The sequence below is a fragment of the Ricinus communis genome, chromosome 6, assembly GCF_019578655.1.
Source record: "Ricinus communis isolate WT05 ecotype wild-type chromosome 6, ASM1957865v1, whole genome shotgun sequence".
NCBI lineage: Eukaryota > Viridiplantae > Streptophyta > Magnoliopsida > Malpighiales > Euphorbiaceae > Ricinus > Ricinus communis.
Genome location: NC_063261.1, coordinates 11,006,723 through 11,026,559, shown reverse-complemented (window position 1 = coordinate 11,026,559; position 19,837 = coordinate 11,006,723). Strand labels below are relative to the sequence as shown.

Here is a 19,837-nt window from a genome sequence, read left to right as displayed (position 1 = left end):
GTGACAGATCAAATCCATCGCCAAAGGTCTATGCGTTAGCGAGGGAAAAACGTCGCTATATTTATGAAGTTAGCGATAGAAGGTATCCGTTGCTAAACAGAAAGGACTCAGCTACGGATAATTCGCTGCCATTATAGCAAGGGAAACAATCCGTTGCTAACTATATTTCTTTAGTGATGGCCCATCCCTTGCTAAGTCATTGCTACTCTCTCCAATTCCCTCGCCAACTTTACAAGTCTTTCTCACTATTTACCGACGACTATCTGTTGCCTCATCCGTCGCTAATTTAGGGACTGACTCAAAAATTTCCATCGGTAAGTGATTAGCGACAATCACTTTAGCGAGGGATGGTTTCTATAGTAAGTCCGTTGCTAAGTTGCTTTACCGATGAAAATAATCCCTCTAGTGTTGGTCTCCATTCGTCGCTATTTTTATATTTTTTTGTAGTGTTAATATTTTTGCTAAAATGAATATCTATAATAAAATAACTTCATTGATTATTGAGGTATAGAAGTAAACAAGAATAATATGAGGATGCACTTTCCCCTACTACAATAAAATTTCGTTATAGTTATATATTTGAAACCAAATAAAATTTATGCTTACAAAGATGTTATAACTTATTGGAGGTTCGAGTATTAAAATTTTTCTTTTAATTTCATTTTTAATTTTATTATGAGATTATAACAACGAAAGATAATATACATTAATATTTTGCTACTTTATATAAATAAAATTGAAAACATAAAATAATAATATAATAAGATAAAAAATAATATAATATATATTTTAAAAAATGTATAGAAAATATTACTATATATAGGAATATTTTCTTAAGACGAGCCCTAAAAAATTTATAACTTATTATAATATAGAAATTTTTTATTTACAAGTGGCTTAAATTGTGATAGAAATTTTTATAACTATGTAGAAATTATTCATATATAAAGTATTACTATATAAAAGTTTTCCTGTATATATGTAAAATAATAGGGGATATGATATGCTCATACATGGCTTAAATGGATCATCCCTTTTACTTATTACTAAAGTTTTGTTGGAAATGCAAGTTTCTTAAGGACCTTGAAGAAGCTCACATGATAGCTTGATCTATCAGTATGGTTTAAAATTCATGGGCCTTTTATATACTAATTGCTTGAAAATTTAATAAATACTAGTCGTTTACTCGTACATTACACGACTGTTATTTTAATTATAAAATTAAATTGATAGATACAATTTAATTAAATTTTTAATATTTATTTATTTATAATATTTTAAAAATAATAGTTAACTAACTATTTTTAACTCTTTTTCTTAATTTTTTAATATTTTAAAATTTTATTAATAAAATAATATAAAAATTATAAAAATATTAATTAATTAAGTTTAGTATCATATAACTTAATACTATAATTGATATTATTATTATTTTTTAGGATTAACAATTATTATATAATTAAAATATTAATTTATTATTGAATATAATATTAAAAATATAATTTTAAATGTTATTTTTTAAAATAAAAATTATTATTTAATTAAAAATTAATTTATTAGTTAATATAATATTAAAATATAATTAATATGTTATTTTTTAGAATATAATTAGTATCATTATCTTATTAAAAAACTGTTTATTAGTTAATATAATATTAAAATATAACTAATATGTTATTTTTTAAAATTACGGTCAATGTTTAATTAGGAATATAATTTATTAATAAATTAATAAAAAATTATAAAATTATATTTATTTAAATTTTATATGTTAAAAGTAGTACACATGCTAAAATAAAAATTCTATATAATAAAAATTAAATATAAAAGATTTTAGATATCAAAATTAATATATATATATATATATATATTTGTTTGTGATATTTGAAAAGGAAATACACTGGGAAGACTAGGAGCGGTAAACTATGGCTTCAATTCTACTGCAAATTGATGAGAGATGACAACAAATACAGACGAAAAGCTTGCAATTTTTTGCTAATGGTTCCGTTCATAGTTTTGCCAAGTTCACCTTCTAAATATCGACATAACGAATTCTAAACTTTAGATCCGTTTTGTTTGTACGAATAGCTTAATATGTATTCAATTATATTAATAAATTATTAAATTTTAAATAATATAATAAACGATAGTAATTTTATAAAAATACTATACAAAGTAAATTATTCCATTGATGTTAGACCTTTAAATCTTATATCAATTGCTGTCAATAATTTAAATTATTTCTAATATCAGTATTAATTCTGTTTTAATTTAAATATTTATAATTATTTTAACCTATTTTTATTAATATAATTATCAAAATTGAAATTTTAATTAATTTATTATATTAATAATTTATCCTACTAATATAAATAAATATATATATATATATATATATATATATATATACACATACGAAACGATAGCTATTGCTGCAATAGCTATAACAAAAATTGAAAAAATATTTCCCTTTAATTGGCGACTATCAAAAAAATCAGAAAATGTTACGAAATTTATATTAACTGCATTCAGTATAAGTTCAAGGCACATAAGGGCTCTAACCATATTTCCATTCGTGATCAATCCATAGATACCGATAGAAAATAAATAGGCACTCAAAACGAGTACATGTTCGAGCATCATTGACCAACTCCTTATCAATTTCGATTTATTTTAATATGAACAACAATTCAACATCAACAGATTGGATTGACTAGAATAAGAATATCGAAAGTACAGAACAAAGAAATATATGGATAATAGATCAAATAAAAGAATTTATACATAAATAATCTTTAAATGGAATTGAAAGAAAATAAATGTGATAACATAGAACAAATAGATTGGGGTTACTAATTCTAAAGATTTATTGCTGACGAGCCGCAGCAATCGTACCTATCAAAGCAACTGAAAGAATTATTGAAATGAATTCGAACGGAAGAAAAAAATCTGTTGATAAATGAATTCCAATTTGTTGACCATTACTTATTAAATCTTGTTCTATAATCTAATTTATTTTTGTAGTCCAAATAATCTCGTACCATGACGTATCTGGAATAATAGTAATTAGTGAAACAAAAATACTTGTACAAATTAAGGAAGTAACTCCGTTTCCAATAGTCCAAAGATTAAAATCTTTATAATATTCTGAACCATTCATGAACATCACGGCAAATATAATTAAAACGTTTATGGCTCCCATATAAATAAGGAGCTGCGTAGCAGCTACAAAATGAGAGTTTGATAAAATATAAAATAAAGATATACAAATAAGAACCAATCCCAATGAAAAGGCATAATAAATTGGGTTGGTAAGTAATACCACTCCTAGACCTCCTAGTATAAGACCTAATCCCAGAAAAAATAAAAGAAAATCATGTATTAGTCCAGGCAAATCCATTGCACATAAAATAAGAGATAAAAAAATTGAATTGCTTTTTTATGACCTTATTGACCTGACCAGGAAAAACTTATTTATAATAGGTTCTAAACCTTAAGGGGTGTAAATTACTATAGGTATAGCTATTGTATGAATTTCATTCTTTCTCGAAAAAGGCATTCTAAATTTAATTTTAGAAATAATTATGGCTAGAATTACGCATATATTAATAGATTTTCACAAAAAAAAAAAAAATAAAGCCGCGATGCAAATCTGATGGGTCTGAATTATAGTCAATAAATCTTGAAACAAAACATGTACCAAAGCAAACAAAGAAAACTGGGTGATTGAATCAAAATAAATTGTTATTTCGATTAACCGATTATGGATAAGTTTGGAATTCATTCCAATTCGACTTGATTAATCTAATATACTTTCTGCAGTCATAGGAGTGCGCCTATGTTTCTGATTTACGAATATGATATATTCTGGGCATTTCTAATAATATCAAGCGTTATTCCTATTTTAGCATTTCTAATTTCCGGAATTTTATCCCCAATTAGCAAAGGGCCGGAGAAACTTTCTAGTTATGAATCGGGGATAGAACCAATGGGCGATGCTTGGTTACAATTTCGAATCCGTTATTATATGTTTTCTCTAGTTTTTATTGTTTTTGATGTTGAACGGTTTTTCTTTATCCATGGGCAATGAGTTTTGATGTATTGGGGTTATCCGTATTTAGAGAAGCTTTAATTTTCGTGCTTATCCTAATAGTTAGTTCAGTTTATGCATGGAGAAAAGGAGCATTAGAGTGGTCTTAGCTCTTGAATATTCTGCAAAAATAATGAAAAAAAAATAACATTGAGACAGTTATGAATTCCATTGAGTTTCCCTCACTTGATCGAACAACTCAAATTTCAGTTATTTCAACTATATCAAATGATTTTTCAAATTGGTCAAGACTCTCTAGTTTATGACCACTTCTCTATGGTACTAGTTGTTGCTTAATTGAATTTGCTTCATTAATAGGCTCATAATTCGACTTTGATCGTTATGGATTAGTACCAAGATATAGTAGAATAAGTCATTAGTATTAATACTAAAAATAATAAACCCACGAAGGGCACAATCCCACTCCCTCTCCCGCCAGTACAGCCCTTTCGCTTTTCCATTCTCTCTCTCTTACAAAACCCAAAAAGGAAACAGAAAATATTAAAAAGAAAGAAAAAGAAAATATTAAAAAGAAAGAAAAGAAAATGGATATTCCGGTGATAGATCTAACACGATACCTAGAAATCGCTGATAAGCTAAGCGGCGAGCCGGTCAAACTATGTGGTGAAGTTGAAGAATTGTGTAAGGAAGTGAGTCGGATCCTGAGAGAAACCGGAGCTTTGGTAGTGAAGGATCCGAGATGCTCTTCTGAGGATAATGATCGGTTTATTGATATGATGGAGAAGTACTTTGAATCTCCTCTTCAGTTTAAGAAGCTTCAAGAAAGACCTCACTTGCATTATCAGGTTTATTAATTATTTCTTTTATTTTCTTAAAATTCTTTTATAAATGTTTATTTTTTAGTTAGTTTTTTTTTTTTTTAATGTCTTGTTTAGTGAAAGTATGATTTTGATTGGATTGAACTGAATCGAATTCTGCAAGACTTCAATTGAATTGAATTCTTGCGCGTGATATATTCCAAACAATGTCTTTAAAGAAATTTGAACATGTCCATGTATCTTAAGTGTATCAGAGTATTTCTGATGATCTGTTTATTTTCCAATTGTTGTAATAAATTTGGATCTCAGTCTATATAACGCCATTGATGATTTAAAATTATTGGTAGAGAGAGTTGATTCAATGTCTCTCTTTTGTCTGTGTGATGATCTATGTGTCTGGATAAGCTCTTAGGAGCACTTTATTCTAGTTAGAATTGGGAACAGTGAGACCTTCTGGAAACACTGCGTCCCAAAGGGGAAAAGAGGAAGCGACTGGAAGCCTGTGAATCATAGTAGTTCCTTAGCTTTTGGTTTCTTCAATTTTTGCAGTGTAATGATAACGTCAACCATGCTCAAGAACCTTTTTCCTTGCTCTCATTAAGTTTTAAGGAAAGCGATGTCATTGAGTTGAGCAATTTAAGGAATGCAATTTTAGATGATTGCATTATTGCCCAAGTTTATCAAACATTTGTTTTGTTTGTTTTAAGGCTGGAAAAAAGGAACAGAAAAGAGAAATAAAAGAATTTCTTTTCTGGTGCCAATGGAGATAACAGGTTGGAGTGACCCCTGAAGGAGTAGAAGTTCCAAGAAGCCTGGTTGATGAAGAAATGCAAGAGAAATTAAAAGCAATGCCCAAACAGTTCCAACCATCCACTCCGAAAGGACCTGATCGCAAGTGGCGATACATGTGGAGAGTAGGTTCTCGGCCATCGAACACCCGATTTAAGGTATTGGATCTTTCCATCGCCTTTAAATTTTTCATCCTGTAGTTGTCATTTGCTAATTGTTATGCTCTTTTAGGAACTTAATTCGGAACCTGTAGTACCTGAGGGTTTCCCAGAATGGAAAGAAACCATGGACTCATGGGGACACAAAATGATATCTGCAATAGAGGTAAGCCCCGAATTTGGGGTTGTTTCATGCAGCTGGTTGTTTAGAGTATATCTTGAAATGACATGTCATATTTTATTCAGGCGGTAGCTGAAATGGCAGCAATTGGTTTTGGTCTGCCCAAGGATGCATTTACTTCGCTGATGAAACAGGTAAAAGCTATTTTGTTGATTGACCTTGGTTTCTCTCTTTTTATCATTTGTCCCTGGTGTATCTTATTAGGCATAGCACGTATCAAACTCTAATTATCTCCATTAGAATTCTTTGTTTAGTTCAAGTCTTACAAAATGACAATTCTTCCTCTTAACCTCTAGGGGCCGCATCTTCTTGCACCAACAGGGAGTGACCTCCGCTGCTATGGCGAAGAAGGCACTGTGTTTGCTGGCTATCATTATGACCTTAATTTTTTAACAATTCATGGCAGAAGTAGATTCCCCGGTCTTAACATTTGGCTAAGGAATGGACAGAAAGTAGAAGTAAAGGTTCCTCTTGGATGTCTCCTCATTCAGACAGGGAAGCAGGTAAGAGCATAATAATTGATACTTTATTGGTTATCATTGAGAATATTTGCGTTTGTTTTACTAGTTAATAATCTATTCTACTAGCTTCCTTTAGGAAGCAAAGAAGATGTACATCAGGTACCTTGTTTGTGGAACATAAATACCTTGCCTTGCCATTTATTATATGATGGTGTGTCCATAGATTGTAAACACATTTTATTATTTGACCACTTGACCCACATCTACCTACATCTTGAAAAATATCTTGTTGTAATATAGTATATAGCTTTTGATTTTAATGCTATTTTTTTCCGAATAATTTTGCACTTTTTATTTGCAGATAGAGTGGTTAACTGCAGGTGATTGCATAGCTGGCATGCATGAAGTTGTTGTCACAAAGAGAACAACTGATGCAATCAAACTAGCATCCGAACAAAACCTCAGCCTATGGAGAGTTTCCTCAACAGTAAGTGAAGCACTCACCGTGTTCGAGCATTACAAACCTTACTGCCTTCTTCTTTTTGGGCTCATTTGGTTCAATCTGGAAATGAAATGCATTTTTTGAAATAGAATTCTGTTTTTCTTTTTTTCTATACAAAGAACCGCAAACTTATTTTATAACATTTTAATATCCAAATAACTACAAGTTATGTGGGAAAATTTCCATTTCAAATCTAATTTGCACAATTACCATAAATTATATTTTATTTTCTCAGAAGTTGAATTGAAATTATTTCCAGGCTAGACATCCAGTCATTCTCAATTTATTTCCAACCAACTGTGCCGAAAACATTATATACTAACGTTTTTTGCACTCAGTTTATACTTACATGTTCTTTCACCCTTTTATTTTTTGTAGCTTTTTGCACACATAGCGTCAGATGCTGTTTTGCAGCCTTTAGGCCACTTTGCAGAATCCCCACTTGCCAGCAAATATCCTCCTATTTGTGCAGGAGAATTTGTTGAACAAGAACTTGCTGTTATCAATCTAAAAGGAAATAAAGGGGAATCCTGATAACTCTGTAAGTGGTAACTGTCATGAGTTATTGTTGTTCCGAAGATGCAAACAGCATCTTATGCATTGATTTATTGCAGTGATGAAGGGGGGGCTGAGTTAAGGATATTTAATAAGCCATGCACATCTTAGCATGTAATTAATCAATATTCATGATGTTCCGCATGTCCTTCCGAATTCAATGTGAAGCTTACCAGTGCGCTTATGTAAATCTTGAAAACTAACACCAGGCTCTAGCTTGGTGGCTCAATGGGTCTAGTTTTAGCACTCACCCTCCCCAAAAAGTTGTGGTGCATTATTCACCGCAATTGGAATCCCCCATCCCTTTACTAATACTAATAACTAACAGCTCCTACTGGACCAAGCTAATCAACTGACACTGCCCAAAAAGAAATCTAGAGAACTCGAGCCATATCTTAGCATGTACCAGCATTTCTTTTCAAAACCTCCCTTCTCTAGCCAGTTATCTGCCCTATCAAATCAGTTATAACTTGAGTCTTGTTTTAAAATTCAAGGACAAGCAACTGCGAAAGAAGCATTGGAGTTGCGTGAAATACTCATGAAGTTTGATTGTCGTAACAGAAGTTTTGTACCTGGTTTTAGATCAAAATCAGGGTCGACATTGAAATGGCATGATCAGTGAATGTTAGGTGAGGAATATTATGTGCAATGGCATGTGCTACTATAAGAAGGATGCGCTTACAAATCAAGTAGAGTTAAATCATGTCTGGATTTTTTCCCAAGTAGAAGAATTTTACTGATAAATGCAAATTTGGAGTTGGGGCCATTGTGGCTTGGTTGCCTCATGCCTCTGGAGGATTAAGAAGAGGGATGGTGGCACTTTCTTATATACAGTTGTTACACTCTGCAGGGCTTGTAACCCCTACTCCTCTCGGTGAAGCCTGCTACTAAACTCGAATGGGTCAAGTGAGCATTGGGCTTCAAAATTGGATCTTTAGGGCTATGGATGATTCAGTTGGTCCTTCTCAAAGTAAGATGATTTTCATTTGAAATGGGAGAATTTCTCATTGTTTCGTTTTTCTTTGGGTTAATTACAAGAGGTTAATAGCCCAATTTTTCTTTTCTTATATTACATTAAAACATTTAGGCCATGTTTAGTTTATCGAATAAAATAGGTACTTAATAGAACAATTCTTAAAGAATAAAATAAATAAGAATAGAATCGTTACTTCTAATTAATATTCTTATTCCACCATTTAGTTCATGAGCTTGGTTTAATGATTATTATATAATATTTGGTGGTAACACCCATAAGAAAATTCAATTCGTACAAAGCAAAGACAACAGATTCCTGATTAAATGTACTTGAATGACGTGGTTGGATCATAAAATTCACTTCTCTTTGCTGCATTTGTAATTTCCTTTTCCCTCTTCGTGCAACATATTTTTGAAATTTTGCTTCGACATCAATTGCAGACAATATTTGCTTCAACATCAATTGTAGACAGAATATTTGCTTCAGTTTCTTCTTCGCTAAATGAAATCGCAAACAATGCTTCGTTGAAGAAACAATCTTGTGACGACAGTAAGAAGGATTAACATTGATTTCGGTGAAACAGTGTTTCCTACGGCGTCGTTTCTTGGGTGATGGAGCAGTTGGATCTCTGTAGAATTGGGATTTAAGGGTTGTTCGGAGTAATTATCTCCTTAAGAGTCAAAAACAGGGGATTGTTGGTAATATGGGTTTTTGGTTGAGTTGGGGAGAGAGTGAGATCGATTTCCGATGAGGATTACTCGGAGATGACGTTGTTAGGTGTGTCTGGAGGAGGCTCTGCCATTTCATTTTCCATTTTTCTGGATTACATTCAGAGTTTAAGTGTAATAAAAGTGCTGTTATGGCAGCTGCCTTGGAGAGGAGGAGAGGACCTTTGGGATATTTTTGAAGCTGGTTTTATTGATCAAGCTCAGTTTAATCATTTCTTTAAATTTATAGACATTTTAATCCAAATCTTTACATATTTAACTAAAATTAGTTTTATTTTTTATAAAAATAAGAGAGTGAGTTACATACTCTCTAAAAAGATAGTAGATACAATAAAAATAAAAATATTAATTTTTTATATTAAATTAAATTATTTAAATTAAAAGATATATATTGATATTTAAATAAAATATAATAAAGAAAATAATTATTGCTATTTTTCAGTGTTTTTATTGTTCTTTTTCTTAATAATGACGGTGAAAAAGATATTTACTGCAGTGGTGGTGCCGAAGGCAGCAAGGTAAGAACGGTTCGGTGAGAATAATGGTGGTAATAACTACTTATTGTCTAATTATACTAAAACTATAAAATAATTTTAAATATTATTATAAATTTTTTAATTTATTTCTTATTTTTAAGTTCTCACTCTCTTATTTTCTTTTTTAAAGTAAATAGTCAAATATATAAAATTTTGGACTAAAAATTCATAAATTTAGAAAAGGATTAAATTGAGTCCGGATGTCAAAATTAGTGGCCAAATTATTCCATTTTCTTAAGAGTTATTTGCTTTCTTTTACTAATGTTAGACATTCTCAGTTTTTAGGATATGTCCTACAATGGTCAATTGGTTGCCATATCATCTAAGGAAACTAGTGTTAATTTATGTATCACAGGACCGTTTAGACAAAGGTATATAATGCAGCTAAAAGTTAATAATGTATTCTTTTTGCGCCAAAAAAATAAAATAAGGGCCTATGTGCTCTTCGCGCCAAATGTTAAGAGTGTATTTGTACCTTTCCCTTTTTTTTTTAAATATTATTTTACCAAATGGTGTCACTGGCTTTAGCATATAATTAGCAATTTTGCTTGTCCTAATCTGTAATTATTGATAATTTTATATTTAAATTTTTAGCTTAAAATATCTTATTTTAATTATAAATATATTATATTATAAAAAATAATTGTATTTAGCTATTATTTTCTTTTAGTTAATATTATTATTCTATTTTAATAACTTTAAAATTTAATGATCATAAAAATTAATAAGAAAATATAATAGATAAAAAGTAAATTAATAGTATTATATAATCACCAATTCTTGTATTATATTTAGCTGTCACTTTATTTTAATAAATATTTTATAATATTATTTTATTTAATTAATATTTGATATTATAATACATTTAATACTATACATTTATTTAATTAATATTTAATATTATAATAAATTATTCTATAACCACATTAAAACCATTAATATGTTTTATTAAAATTTTATATAATATTGACTTTATCAAATATTATAAAATAGAATTTTATGAGAAAATTTAGCCTACTATATATCAAGTGGATTTTTGCAAACTTAAAATACCACGCAATGGTTGGATCAACAAAGGTTAGAATTCAATCACCGGATTATGGTGGTTGGTAGTGGTGGTTGAAAGTGGTTAAATTATATTAATAAAAATAAATATAAAAATAAATATATTATAAATAGTTATGATTGTAAAGAGTATCACATGTAGGTTTTAACATGTTTAGTTAGAGTTGAGATTACAATAAATAGGTCTTCTCGTAACAAGTAGTGTAATAGGCTTAAAGGGTGGAACTCAATGAGTATCACATGTAATTGGGCTAGAATATGTGGGCCTTATACATAATTAGTTAGTAAAATTAGATTAACAACTTAAATACGGGCTGAGCTTGAATAAAATGGGCTATACTTAGGGAATTGTGTGTTATTTTATATGCTTGTGTATAAAATGCTTGCATTTATAGGGAATATTTTGTTAAACAATAAATTTAAAAACTAATATATACAAATAAGGAAATTGGCTTCCGGATCCATTGCTGGACTTTGTGCTTAAGTTTTCTTATGGAATCTGAGAAGTCACTCATTAGTAAAAGTGTCTTAGTAATTACTTGAGTGATGATCTCCATCTTTGCGCTAGTCTCAGTGACTAATTAGCATATTCCCGATTAGGTTGAAAAGCCTTACAGTACTGTAGTCACTAAAGAAATCTGGGTGCATGCCCGAAACCGCCACCCACATATATTATTTAATTATTTGTGTTAGGTATTATAATTAAATTATGTTAAAGTTAAATAATTTATTATAACTCAATAAATTTTTATTTATATATAGTTTAACATTTGTTATAAAGTTTAAGGACCAAATTAAATTCTTTTATGGATTAAATTTTTTGATTAGGGTGAATTGACCATTTTTTACAAGTTACTAGGTAAATTGGTCAGAAAATTAAAATATAAGTGAATTGTCCATTAACTCCAAATTCGATGGAAAAATTAACAGTTTAATTAATATAATGGTGATTCCATTACATGCTTCATTACATCCTACTAAATATGTTGGGTCTCACTATCTCTTCAACTACTAATATCAACAAAATAAACGGATTCGGTTTGAACACCTTAGTAACCATAAATATACATTTTTATAATAACGAATACTGCATAGCCGACTTTAATTTATATAATTTTTGCCAATTTAATGTGACATATAATGCTTTTATAAGATTTTCCTTAATGTTTTTAGATTGCTTTTCTTTATTAACAAAATAATTTTATAAAAACATTTGGTGAGCAAAAGTTATACAAATCAAAATTGGATGTTTAACGTATTTCTTTTATAATAAACTAAATATTTAAACTTAATCAATTACCATTTTTCGATGTTAAATTTGCATATTGGCACACATTTTTATCCATTCAGAATTCTCAATTGACTAGTTATCTTAATGTAGACATATTATTTTATTTTTGTTTAAGTGAATTTAGTCTATAAATAATTATTTTACATATTTTTTTTTTTTGTTTTAATTTTTTTAATTTTAATCCAATTTAATCAATAAATATTTATTTGACTCAATATAATTAATGAAATATACTTATTCAATTCGAGTATTGTAAATCAAAAGTTTAATTTTATGTTTATATACAAAATTTAGTAAAATTATAGAATTGCCCTTAAGGATTTAGGGGTTACTGTAGCAGATAAAATATAAGGAGTATAACAATAATCTCCCCTGTTGCAAAATAGCACCTCAGTCCCTCTCTCACTTTCTCTCTCCTTGACACCCTCTATCAACCCTCGCCGCACATCCATCCTCCGTTCTTCCATTTCGGCTACTGTTCAACATCAAACTCCTACATAGGTCTCCTCAATGTCACAAGCTTCCTTTTGCAACTTGTTTCATGAAAAAAGATCAAATAATAGGGAAAGGAGAGGGAGAAATTTTTGCTTCTTGTTGTCGTCGTCAGGATGCCTACCTGGTGATATTTTCTGGCTGATCTAAGGCCATAATCAACTTTCCTGCCTCAAAAAACCCTTGGATTGGGAAGACCAGCTTGATCCCTGCTATTTAACCGTTGAGCTTCCTTCGTCGGTGCTAAACCTTTAAGCCCTCTATCTGCCACATTCGAGCCATTCTTAGGCGGAGAAAATTGTACATCCACACTCCTAATAAGATTGTAGGCTTCCCGTTAGTATACTGAGATCGCATTTTCATCACCTTAAAAAGGAATTTCTAGTGACTGGCGTAGTGACATTGAGACACATGCTGATGGGTGAAAGTTCTGTTTTTATCTTAGGAGTGAGGACTCCCATATGATAGTCTCGAATTCTCTCGGCTCGGTATAATAATCTTAAACCCGAACTCGATTTAATTATTTAATTAACTATGTTATTAGTAATTTATATAGTTAGAATTCATATTTAATTATTAATTATGGATAATTAGAATTTAATTTAAAATTTAGAGCTTAATTGAATAATTAAGGATAATTGAGTGATTTATTATAGTGAAAGACTTTGTTTGGACGATAAATGATATCGAGGTTATTGAGAATTAATTAATATTTAATTTCTCATTCGATTATATAATTCAACAATTGATTAATATTGAGTTAATTTTGGATAATAATTTTAGATCGGTGGCTCTAGGTATTTGTTAGTGATTATAAATTTAAGTTAGCTGGTTTTGTCGAATTACGGGATAAAATTTGACTAATTTCAATGGAACTGTAAATAGAATTTTAATAGGATGTGAGTTGATATACATACTAAATAATTGCACTATATTTGCTAGCATTCTGCATTATAATTACTCATTATCATCATTGTTATCGATTGATCCCCGACTAGGTCTGAAGTCGCATAGATAATTACTTATTGGAACGAGAACGAGGACGATAAACATGGTGAGTAGGCACCACTGTGCTAAAAAAAAATAGCTAACTGAGAATCTGCTTTTCCTAGACTCGTCATTTAAATTTTGAATATATATACTTCTTTTGAAGAAAATAAGTTTCTTTAAACTTTATTGATGTTGATGCTAGAGATATTGATATTATACTGTGCTATTGGATTGATGTAATGTGATATTGGAATGAGACAGGCAACATTATAGAATTACGTGTACTCTAGTAATCATTATTGATATTATGAAATTAGATATATGTTATAGGCGGCCTTGATTCAACATGACTCTTTAGGCTTATATTTGGGAGACTTTTTGGCATTCCTAGAAGTAAGATTCTTTATTGGAAAGTTATTTCATCTCCGCACCAAACACTTTGGATAAGAGGCCGGACAGAAATTAAAGTCTTTATTGAAAAGTTATCTCATGTGGTCGCCAGTTCCTATTAGTTTAAAAGAGCTTTGAGCTAACAAATTTGAGATTTAGGATTCTGCTATGATATCTTTTCTCACTGCATTGGAATTTTCTAATGATATCATGGTGCATTTATAAACACATTATGCATGATAAGTATTTTTTTTCTAGCTACACTCTTAAGACTCACAATCAATTTATTTTTTAGGGGACAGTTAGTATCTCCATAACTCATCATTTTGTCAATCCTACTCCTTTCTTCTTTAGGGCTCAATGTAATTTATACTTTTCTATATTTATTATTTGCAAGACTTCTAAATACTATGTAGAATAATATGGTTAGGATTTATTATTAAATTTACTCTATATGATGGAATAGAATACTATTTGAGTGTTATATTACAACTGTGATTTGAGCACATTTATGCATGCATAAAGGTTATTATTGAAGTTAGGTTTAATATGGTCTTTGGTAGCTTTATGCTACCCATTCCATAACGTCTGTCAGTCTCCTAGTTTGGATCGTGATAATGTTGGTGTAAGAGCCTAGGTTTATATTTCCTTCGGCCTAGGTTAGCTTTCTCAGTGCTAAAAAGTTAGGATCTTCCTTGTTAGTTTTGATTAATTCTAATTTCAACATTTTCTATTAGAATATCTATGATTGTTTTGATACTTTACTCCTTATTTTCAGCCTTTTGCTATACAGAGGGCTAGAGTGGTTGTAGCTACAATAGCAGCAGCCCAATAGGTCCAGGATTATGTCTCTATCTAGTCTACTCCACCAACACATGCATAGGACACTAAGAGGCAAGGTAGGCCTCGAGCTGCAACCTAGTAGATTCAGGGTGAGGCTCAAGAGTTTCGCAGTGCTAGAGGAGTTTCTATTGATGTTTTTATGGCCAGTATGAGTAGAGTGCAAAAAGCCTTAGAGCAGCTCTTGGTTCATCATCAGGAGCAGTTGCAGGCAACATAGAGTTTTCAAGCCCGAGGGGGCAAGTTCAATTCGAGGGATTCCAATAAAGTTCCTATGTTAGAGTATATTAAACTTTTCAGGTGATAGTTAGGACCTTCCCATCTCATCATTTTGTCAGTCCTATTCCTTTCTTGTTTAGGGCTCAATGTAATTCTTTTATATACTTCCTACATTTATTATCCACAAAACTTCTAGATACTCCATAGAATAGTATGGTTGATATTAGAATTTATTATTAAATTTATTCTACATGATGAAATAGATTACTCTTTGAGGATTTATTATTAAATTTATTCTATATAATCTTATGGAATATATGATGAGCATATTTATGTATGTTTCGAGGTTTTGAGATCATTGTTGGTATTAGATTTATTATAGGTTTCGATAGTTTTATACTTGTATATTTCTTGGTGGCAATTACGATCTCCAATTTGGATCGTGACAGTACTAGTGTTGTTTAATTGAGGGATTTAATGGGCTAGTTTAATAAGAAGATTTAAATAGATTGAAGCTTCAAAACAACATAAGTAACTAATTAAGTTTTTTAATGGCTTATTACATTAAGCCCAACATTTATTATAAAACATGCCCTACCGATAACCATGAGATAACAACTATCAGGCACCTACTTTCCCATCCAGATTGATTGCTGAAAGCTCTTGTTCCATAAACTCTCCTGCAAACATGGGCGGATAATTGCTGGCTAGTGGGCATTCTGCAAAGTGGCCTAATGGCTTCAACACAGCATCTGATGCAATGTTTGAGAACAGCTGCAGATGGCAAAATAATCAGAGAGGGCAAAAAAAAGAAAAAAGCTATATACAGCAACTATAAGATCCATTGGTGAACAAATGGGTGGATGGATAATTACAAACTTGAGTCCTAGTTTTACTAAATTTAAGTTGTATTAACATAATTAATTCACTTTATTTTTATTGAAGGAAACATTGTATCGCAATACTTACTTTCTCATAGCTAAGAATTTTAGTTACCTTGAGTAAAATTATAAGTACATTTTTATAATAATAATTTTTAAGCTATCCTCCCAATAGGGGTTACAAACTTAAAGATAATATTTTTTTAAATTTTTTTTCCTAAACTACTCTAGGCTACAGTAATACCAGCCCTTATATGGGTCTGCCTCTGGTGCTACTTCTTGGTAGGATCTCAATCATGTATGTATTCTTAATATATTTTCAAAAATAAACTCTTTAAATAGTAGCCTTTTTGAAATAACCTAAATTTAGATATGGTTAAAAGGTTGGTCTCACATACAGTTGAAGACACTCTCCACAGGCTGCGATTCTGCTCGGAAGCCTTTTTAATTGCTTCCTTTGTTCTGTCAGTGACAACAACCTCATGCATCCCAGCCATGCATTCTCCTGCAGTCAACCATTCCATCTCCAAAACAAAACCAGTGTCAAAACAATGATAATGACGTTCAAATAGCCATTTTATGAAGTTGAAACAGAAGAATCGTTAGTTAAAGAAATTACCTGCTTTCCTGCCTGAAGAAACAGACATCCTGAAGGAACTTTCACTTCAAGTTTTTGACCACTCCTGAGCCATATGTTTAGACCAGGAAACCTACTCCTTCCATGAATGGTTAAGAAGTTAGTATCATAATGATATCCGGCGAAGACAGTTCCTTCTTCACTGTATTGGCTAAGGTCACTCCCCGTTGGCCCAAGAAGCTGTGGCCCCTGTTGTCAACCGGAGCACAATTAAATGATATTAGAGAACATATATAGAATAAATTACTTGATGAATGAGGAAAAGGATAACTAGAATTATGCATTATGTTAAACAAGTTTTGGCATTGATTAGAATATATACTACCTATACAAGTATGGATATTAGCCTATATTTTGACATTAGTTTTGTAGAGAATAGGCGAAAATGTGAAAACCAATATAGAAAAATGGTATTTTTAAAATATAAGAAAGAAAAGAATGAAAGGAACGTGTAAATATTAAAAATTTAGAGGTACCACTTATAACTATTATTAATAATAATAATTTTTAAACCTCATATTATATCATCTTAAGAATAACAAACAATAATTTAAGTGTACACTATATTCAACTATCAGAGTATATTAAAATAGTATTACAGATTTTCTTATAATGTGCAAAATGTTTTTCCAAGCTAAAAATTATAATTACAGAAATAATTCAAAAAGATTCTTAAATGCGAAAATGGTATGGAAATGAATAAATATTTCAAAAAATTCAAAATAATGTTCCATAGTAATTTCGCGCTTTATAGTTGTATATATAAACATTCGGCAGAAAAATAATCAATTATTATTTATTTAGAATCAAATCCTGATATTGTATTAAAAAATGATTAGTGGAATGAGTTATTATATAAATAATATTATAAATATTTATAAAATAGAAATAGAAGCTACTGAAGTGATGACATAATTATAAAAAAAAATCATTTAATTTATCATCACCTTAAAATAAATTGATGTATATATGCTAATTTTCTCATCAACAATATGGGTTATAACAGTAAAGATGATATTGGTGATATACAATGGTCAAGAGATGAATTAATATAAATTCTAAAATATAAAATCATTTTTCTAATAAAAGAAAGGGCACAATATAGTAAATCTGGCCTCAAGTACATTAAATATTTTCCCAAACACATATCTTTTATGTTAAAATCCACTTCAATCACATTAATAATGAATTGAGAACGAGTACTTGGAGGCAAAAAGGTACTACATATGTTAAATCACGTGCTAATTCACACGTGCTCAAAAGCAGGCAATAAAAACAATCTATAATATTTGAAGGAAAGTAAAAAATATATACTTTTGCACCTTTTGGTGACAAGGAGATATTTTATGATTGATTCTTCACATTTTACTACTTCAGACTTAATATTTTTATAATCTAATATTAATATATAATATTTATTTTCATTAACAAATTTATTTTATTAAAAATAAAATGAAAAGATTACAAAATAATTTTATTATTGGAAGTTAATATTTTGTTGATATATTTTATTAAAATAATAATAACATTAGATAGTAGGGTATTAAAATATAAGAAAGATAAAATATAAAATATTTTTTATTACGAAAAAAATAATCCTCTTGAAGTATAGAAATACATAACTATGAAATATGTTTTTTTTTAATTTTACTTAATCTATTTAAAGACACCCTAACTCAAATAATAAAAATATTTATTTTTAAAAATAATAAATATTAAAATGAGATACTACTTTTATAATAGATGTTACTGACAGCTATTTGTTATTTTGTAGCTTTCAATTCATTAGCCTCCAACAAACATATGATAAAAAAAAAATGTGCGACAAAAATAAAAAGGTAAAACAGCAACATTTGTGGCAGAAGTACTTAGTAGTTTACTTGCTTCATAAGAGAAGTAAAAGCGTCCTTAGGCAAGCCAAACCCAATTGCTGCAAGTTCAGCTACAGCCTGAGAAAAGACATTGAAAACAAGTTACACGGCTCTTACAACAGAAATTGTTAAGTAGACTACCACATTAGATAAAATTGATTAGTTATATTAATAATACAGTGGTTGATAATACAAATGCAATTAATAAATAATATCATATATTATTATATAATTAATTTTATTTATAAATAATATAATAGACTGAATTCAGTTAAAAAAATTTCGTATAAAATAGATTAATAATTGAAGCAAGCAATATATTTAAATTCCTTTTATTTAATTTAGAAATCAGTTCATACCATTATTTCGCCCATAAATTTAGCGCGACAGAAGAGAAATTGAGCTAATATAAATAGTTTAATTACCAGAACCGCATTGACCATTTTGTATCCCCACATGTCCATAACTTCTTTCCATTCAGGAAAGCCTTCAGGAATGGGAGGTTCCATATTAAATCCCTGAAGAAGACAAAATATAACACACCAATTTGGAAGATTAATTACAAGGAGTAAGACGAGAGAAATCACAGGTATGTGAAACGTAAATAACCTTGAAGCGAGTGTTTGGTGGTGGAGGACCAACTCTCCACATGTAACGCCACTTCCGATCAGGCCCATCAGGCAATGTTGGCTGGCTGTCCTTTGGCATTGCTTTCACCTTCTCTTGTATATTCTCATCAACCACACATCTTGGTACTTCCAGTCCATCTGGGCTCGATCCAATCTGTTTTCTCAATTACCATATATCACACATGCATCCAGTTAGTTTCCGAAATTAAACAGGGTAATTAAAGAAATTAAAGAAAGAAAATATGCCTGATAAAGTGATTCAGGTCTCTCATGGAGCCTTTTATAGTCATGCGGTCTCTCAAAGTACTTCTCCATCAGGTCAAGAAACTTGTCATTATCCTCAGCAGAGCATCTCGGGTCCTCAATAATCAAGGCTCCAGTTTCTCTCAGGATCCTACTCACTTCTTTGCACAACTCACCAAGCCACGGTCCAAATTCCTTGAACTGACCCGATAACTTCTCAGGGTCATTGCTTAGTTTTTCTGCAACTTCTAAATATTGGGAAAGATCAATTACCGGTAGCTCCATTCTGGTAATTTTGCGTTTTGAGAGTGGTTTGTTTCAAGAGAACCTTAGGCTATGGCGGGAGAAAAAGGAGGTTGGCATTTGGTTTTTAAATTGACAAAGCGGCGCACGTTAGCATGGTTACGCGATCAAGACACGGTAGCACGGACATATGTCATTGTACGAATAATAACAAATGAAAAATTGTTTGCAGATGCCACTTATAAATAAAACTTACCACACGTATCTATTAATTTTAAATAATAAAATATT

At 30.2% G+C, this 19,837-nt stretch overlaps 2 protein-coding genes and 1 long non-coding RNA gene across 8 annotated transcripts; 2 read left to right on the top strand and 1 right to left on the bottom strand.

Annotated features, from left to right (window-relative positions):
- Positions 1-4,417: 4,417 nt before the first annotated feature.
- Positions 4,418-9,445, top strand: LOC8287550. 4 transcript variants are annotated; one of them, XR_001534813.3, is made up of 9 exons: positions 4,418-4,896; positions 5,643-5,816; positions 5,890-5,982; positions 6,063-6,131; positions 6,294-6,500; positions 6,820-6,945; positions 7,339-7,501; positions 8,366-8,485; positions 8,932-9,445. XR_001534813.3 is itself a non-coding variant. In XM_015715541.2 (8 exons), the coding sequence occupies exons 1-7, from the start codon at positions 4,636-4,638 to the stop codon at positions 7,492-7,494; spliced, it is 1,086 nt and encodes a 361-aa protein (XP_015571027.1). In that variant the 5' UTR covers positions 4,418-4,635; the 3' UTR covers positions 7,495-7,501; positions 8,932-9,445. The 4 variants fall into 4 exon arrangements, 3 of the variants coding, with proteins under 3 accessions (XP_015571027.1, XP_015571028.1, XP_002513206.1); XM_015715541.2 differs by lacking the exon at positions 8,366-8,485; XM_015715542.3 differs by lacking the exon at positions 8,932-9,445 and having other exon boundaries at positions 8,366-8,719.
- A 2,616-nt stretch (positions 9,446-12,061) lies between these two features.
- Positions 12,062-16,004, top strand: LOC107260812. 3 transcript variants are annotated; one of them, XR_007216467.1, is made up of 3 exons: positions 12,466-13,091; positions 13,602-13,657; positions 14,777-16,004. It is a non-coding gene; the product is annotated as an uncharacterized LOC107260812 (long non-coding RNA). The 3 variants fall into 3 exon arrangements; XR_007216465.1 differs by having other exon boundaries at positions 14,762-16,004; XR_007216466.1 differs by lacking the exon at positions 13,602-13,657 and having other exon boundaries at positions 12,062-13,091; positions 14,762-16,004.
- On the bottom strand, positions 15,526-19,661 carry LOC8287551. Its single transcript, XM_015715544.3, has 7 exons — positions 19,307-19,661; positions 19,041-19,214; positions 18,857-18,949; positions 18,441-18,509; positions 16,543-16,749; positions 16,322-16,447; positions 15,526-15,816 (listed from the first exon to the last, which is right to left on the bottom strand). Exons 1-7 carry the CDS (start codon positions 19,586-19,588, stop codon positions 15,664-15,666), a joined length of 1,104 nt encoding a protein of 367 aa, XP_015571030.1. The 5' UTR covers positions 19,589-19,661; the 3' UTR covers positions 15,526-15,663.
- Positions 19,662-19,837: the final 176 nt, after the last annotated feature.